Genomic DNA, 6,000 nt, shown 5'->3' with positions numbered 1-6,000 from the left:
TAGTATGCAAGTTTTCTAACGAGAGTGATTCAATATGCAATGGGTTCTTCATTTTGAAATTCCAATCTCAAGATCAATTTACCTCACAGATGTACTTGGGCTCTGGGGATCCGTTTTCATCAGCCTCTCTTGCTCCCAATAACTTGTGTATGTTGGCGGTCTCGCGGAACGTTCCTTGTTGACGTTCTGAACAGTTCCATCTGATTCAATTCGAGTTGTGTTAATTCTTGGACCGTAGTCATTTTGTTATATTTCTGTTTCATTTGTGCCAGATTGATGGAATCATTGTAAATTTTGCCACCAGAGGTCAAGAGAATCTGTTACGCAGTGACGTAATAGGGAAGCTTCGGTGCGACCTCGCAGCCCTTCAGGCAGGGCATTTTGGATTCTGACACAAGGAGAGGAAGTTGTTTTCCTCAAGGTAGACACTTGGTAAAGGTATCCGAGGATCCACGATGTGAAGGAGAAGGATAAGTACTTTTCCGTAATGTTTTAAGTTCCGATCTTGCACGCACTCACTCAATTATATTTTGATCAAGATCTTTCTCTTCAATAATACATGACGAAGTGACTTGACGGCATAAAGACAGATTTAGTTCGTTATTAATTAGTTAATCGAATATCCATCAAACTGGCCTAAGTGATAGGACAATTTTTTTCTTTCAGTTTTCAGTTTCTAGTTTATCGTCGAACAAACTTTATTTATGTAGTCTAATTGAGCTTGCACATTATGTGAATGAACTCGCATAATCTTGAACAGCGTTGCATCTGTACATTAGAATAGCATAGCTGCCCCATAACAAATAAGTAAGAACTTTAAGGCGGAAATCTTCCACTGCGAGCTTACTTCAAGGTGTGTATGCATTAAACAAGTCAGTTTAACGTGCATAGAGGTGATCAAGGAATGGAAAAATAATGAACTGGGACACTGAAGAGGAGAAAAATGCTTCATAAAATAAAGGGAGGTAATGGAAGGAAGAGTGGGTGAAAGAAAAGCAATGTTCGAAGTGATGAAGGAAAGGAAAATTAATCAGCTGAGACACTGACTAAGAGGGAACTGCTTCATAAAATGAAGGGAAGTAATGGAAGATTTACCAGATTTATGCAGATTTACTATGCTTCGGCATCTGGTCTTATTCGAGTAGAATTCCTCTGTGGACCTGTGTCGTGTCATGTCTATGTGCATCATCCATCACATCTTATCACCATTCATCTCATCCTTCCATTTAGTCAAAAGCTGCAGGAAAGCGCTATAATTTAATTCATATCAGATAAGATGCAGTTGATGAGGGGACAGTGACAGGCCAGGACTCGACCAATGCAACTTGTGTAGAGATTGTAACATTACTACCCAGCCGAAAAACACATCAACAGCGGTTGATGCACGGAAGAGATATTTGGGCGTCACATTTACGTCAGTAGTAAACAAGAGAGATTTACAAGATATTAGTGCTAAAAAAAATCCCCTAATACACTTAGGAACATCCTGTTGCATATCAATTTTATCCCTCGCCGTAATATAAAACCTACTGGCGGAAACGAGAATTGTGTTTCTGTATCTATCCGACTTTTGGCAAACAATTTTTGTGCATTCGCAATTAATCATAGATAGATAAATCTGCTTCCTGCCAATCTAATACGTCAAGGCCGAACTTACATTACTTAAAAGTGCGATTCTCTCCAAATATCAGATATTCGCCGCTTCACACTGGACCTCATCCGAGCAGTGAACTAGACACTTCTATCTCTATCGAACCGGCAGAAATGTTTACAGTGAAGTTTGTGTTTATTGCCTTGGCATGCTTAGCTCGCATCCAAAGATTTGCTAATGCAGATGTTTTCGCTTGCGATGTAAGTGTGCTGCTCTTGTACCGCTAACATTCATTTTCTAAATCTAGTAAGAAATTGCAAAGCAGTAATATTTTTGTGTAGTTTGAAAAGAAATCAGTTAATTTAGTGTCAACATAAGAAAAGTCTTAAATTATTTGTAAATATAGAGTTTACAATTGTTTATCCTGCCATTTCAGTGCTCCCTGTTCGGTTCTGATAAAATAAGCAATAGAACTGTTGAAATTCACTTTGGCTAGATGCTACACCAAAATTCACAAAAAGCACGTAAGTCCAAATCACAATTAAAGATCAAAAAAATCTTTACAAGTCTCTGAAAAACATTTTGTAAATTGCGGAAAAATAAGTTTTAAAACCGAGAAATATGATGAATTGAAAAATAATAATATTATCGACATTGCTTACAAGAAATTGTCCCTTTTAAAATTTTGGAGAAACGAAAGAGATGAAATTGTCTTACTTTAATCACTATTACAAAATATTTTTCCACATACGTATACACGAACATTTCACGCATTATGGATTTATTTAGGGTCCGAAATGAGGAAAACTTAATAATGAGATTTGATACTTTATTTATTCTGACGATATGTATTTAAATTCGACTTCAGATTTCAGTATCTCTACCGCTTACCAACCATGACAAGGACATTTTAAAAGTTTGTGAGTCTACATCTCGCCTTGTTCCGATTTTTCTCAAGTTACAAACAACAGACCATTTAGTTCTCTAAATTGTGTGTGTATGTGTAGGGTGTGTGTGTGTAGGGTGTGTGTATGTGTGTGTGTGTGGGTACGCAGATATATTCTTCTTAGGACCGGCGTATCTTTAAACACCTTTCTTAATGGGACCAAAAAAAATGTTGGGACTTTTTGCCGGTCCCAATAAGGAAAAGGCATTTCGAGACTCCTGAGAGCCCTTGCGACCTGTACGCGAAGTATTTCGAAGGTACCAAAAAGTTCATATTTGTTGGATTAGTGTTTATGTCGCTGTGTTACACTCTGCCACCTGCTGGTGAAACCTGGTACCTTCAAGGCTGTGTAAAACTGTGGTGTTTAATCGCATCCCTTGGTACCGTGAAGTGTGGGTGTGTAAAATCTTGGATCTATTTCGCATGTATTGGTACCGAACATCCCAGGGGGTTGAGAGGCGAGGAAAGGTACGTGCAAATGCCGACGGGGTTCCCCTCTCGCCTGGCCGTCTTGTTGCTTCCGAGCTGTCAATGTTGCCAACTTAAAACTTTGGAACCAAATCTGTTCTTCTATTATACTTTATTCCTATACTCGAACAATACTCTACAAATGTGACTTTTGTATGTCCCATAACAAATTATCAGTTGGTTTTAATAAAACACTAGTAAATGCACTATAAATGCATTTCTAAAGCACATTTTCTTCCATTGCCAAGAAACAAATAGCAGAGTTTTCAGACTTTATTGGTAACATCTCGTTACTTGTTTCGGTCATGCTGAAGAAAAATGAATTGATAACGAAATAATAATAATATTTTTTTAAAAGAAATAAGAATGGAGATGTCTGTTCAAAAGTGACAACCGACGGGGCAATAGGGGTGGGGGTTTATATCGAAGTGACAAGTGACACAGGTACCTTGGTCTATATGCAAGTCTTCTCATATCCGCCAACAACAGACCAAGACGACATGATGCATAACATTCATGGAACTTTCAGACCGAAGTGGAAGGCGACAAGTGACACGTATCGCTTTGAGACCATTGCAACACTAATGAATTCAACATTTCGAAACAAAGCAATGTGACAAGTTGCACGTCTCGCTTATTGCTTCCGTGTTGCACAGGATGGGCAGTTTTCTAAATATCGTGAATTATGTCGCATCGGTCTGGTGTTCGGGCTTTCGCATTTTAATGATTTCTGATAGACTAAAGTGGTCCGTGTGTCTTGTAACTTGTCACTTCGATGTGAACCTTAATTGTCACTTGCCGCCGTTTTGTGATACTTGTTCCCTGTAGCTTCGGTTTGAAGTCTCTCCGTAAGAAACCATTCAACGCATGGGCACGACCCCAGACGGGAGAAATACGGCAACGCTCATTGCGAGAAACACGTAAGCGACACATGATGTTTGTCGTGTCGCATTGGTTCGAAAACGACGCACGGGTCCCGGGTTCGAATCCTGGCCTGGGCATAGATGTTTGTGAGTGTTTATTCATCAATTTCATCATGTCATCAGTCATCCCCATCTTCGCAAATTAGTCAAAAGTGGCATAAAAAGCGAAGTAAAATATAGCAAAAAAGCATTGGTTCGAATGTTTCATTTATATTTTATCGAATATTTCATATATATAAACGCTCATATTTAGAATAACAGTGTGTACAAACTAAGGGGTTCATACCGAAGTAACAAGCAACACGCACCTCTTAAGAATATAAGCAAGCATTCAGTGCAGTTGCGCTACCAGAAGACGCCACCAGATTAGAACGACGCAATGCGACTCGACATGTGCACCTTGTCATGTCACTTCGAAACGTCACATACACTTTTGAGTGTTTGTTTCCAAGTTATATGCTTCGCTTCTCACTTTGGTCTGGAAGCTCCCTAAACTCGTACAGGATTCGAACACAGAATCCACAGTGTAGAGACGGAGACAAGTGTTCATACGTCTAAAAGCTAAGTGCTTGGTCTGAGTCCTTAACTTCAATGTAGTTCTTTTTCTAAGGACCGTGTTTAGCAACACTGTTGTTTTATGCGATCCACCTCTGCGGCCACTGCGCCGTGCATGAGTTTTTTTGCTACGTTGCCACACTTTTTGGCGTCTTCACTTCCCGCCCTCTCTGCTTAAAGTGCGACTTGAAAAGTTGATAAGCTCCTCACCTGACAACGTCGCGGGGGAACACAAGTACGCTCCCCTCTTGCAGAAAAGGATCAACGCGACTTGCTAAGCTGCCCGTTATCACGTTCATCTATCTCTCCATTGCGTATCAGCTTCACAAAGCAGGAAACCCATCATTTCGTATGTTGAAGTTGATACAATTCCATTTAAGTTACATTCTGTGTCCTGCTCTTCTTGTCGTGTTGTTTATGTGCGTGTATTCAAGAGAAAATATAAATAGATAACATACAAATTCTTACGCAGGGATATTCGAATTATTATATGCGTATCATCCTTAATGCACATTCTTACTTACATAAAACAACAGAGAGGACACTGAAATAAGGGCATCTTTGCTAATGTTCTACAACAAACAACTTTGGGGAAAGGGGAAAACCTCGAGTAGAAAACATTGATTTTATTCCTTTATGATAAATAATGCCTGGAAACTACACCATGTACTTACCATCTACGATCATAAAGAAAATATTAATTCCATTAATTTTAAAATGACAAGGTAAAAAAAACTATATAAATACTCTTCCCGTTTCTAAACGTGAATAATATGTAGATGTTTATTTGATTGAGATTAAAATAAATTATGTAATAAAATAAAGGGCCAACAAAAAATTCAGTTTTAGTAAAAGGAAGCGTGTTCATTTCCTTAATGTGGCTTTATTGAGACAATATTTACGAAGTTACACAAACAAGTGTACTTAGGGGAACAGCGAAGCCCTAGGCAGAGGTTATGCCATTAAAATGTGTGTGGGCGAGTGGTACAAAAGGTAAAGTTCTTTCTTGTGCATCTTACGGTGCTACCTTTCAAGCAGAAGATATGGCTCCACACATTCTCGATCACGGCCGTACTGCGGGTGATATTGTCAACAGCACGCTCCGTTGAAGGGATAGTAAAAAATGAAAGCTATGTAGTTAAACTTCCCCTTAAAACGGTATATGCGGTGGAGCCATATAGTGGTTCGGAACCCACTTTAAACTGTGGGTCCAGTCCCGATTAGCCTAACTGTGCATAAAGTGGAATTAAAACACCAAATCAATCGATCAATCAATCAATGCGTATATGTTCTCATTCAGTAAATTCGACTCTATTCTAGCTGCCGGCCCTCATGGCGGAGTGGTTCGCACATCGCGCTACGTCACCAGGGGTACCGGGTTCGAATCCCGGCCTGAGCGTGGATGCTTGTGAGTGCCCATTCATCAATTTCATCATATCATCACTCATCCCCATTTTCGCAAATTAGCCAAAAGTGGCACAAAAAGCGAAGTAAAATAAAGCAAATCAATCGATCAA

The 6,000-nt window shown here is 39.4% G+C and overlaps 1 protein-coding gene across 2 annotated transcripts in view; it reads left to right on the top strand.

The window, feature by feature from the left end:
- The first annotated feature begins 1,708 nt into the window (after positions 1-1,708).
- The window catches only part of LOC146000079 (uncharacterized), a 284,676-nt gene continuing 280,384 nt past the window's right edge, over positions 1,709-6,000 (top strand). For both annotated transcript variants that reach the window (XM_083137411.1, XM_083137410.1), the window contains exon 1: positions 1,709-1,851. In XM_083137411.1, the coding sequence (XP_082993537.1) occupies positions 1,765-1,851 (87 nt within the window). In that variant the 5' untranslated portion in view covers positions 1,709-1,764. The remainder of the gene's footprint in view (positions 1,852-6,000) is intronic.

This window comes from Lepisma saccharinum, chromosome 16 (genome assembly GCF_977018435.1).
Source record: "Lepisma saccharinum chromosome 16, izLepSacc3.1, whole genome shotgun sequence".
Lineage (NCBI taxonomy): Eukaryota > Metazoa > Arthropoda > Insecta > Zygentoma > Lepismatidae > Lepisma > Lepisma saccharinum.
Note: the sequence above shows the minus strand (reverse complement) of the source record. Positions and strands in the feature narration are given on the sequence as shown.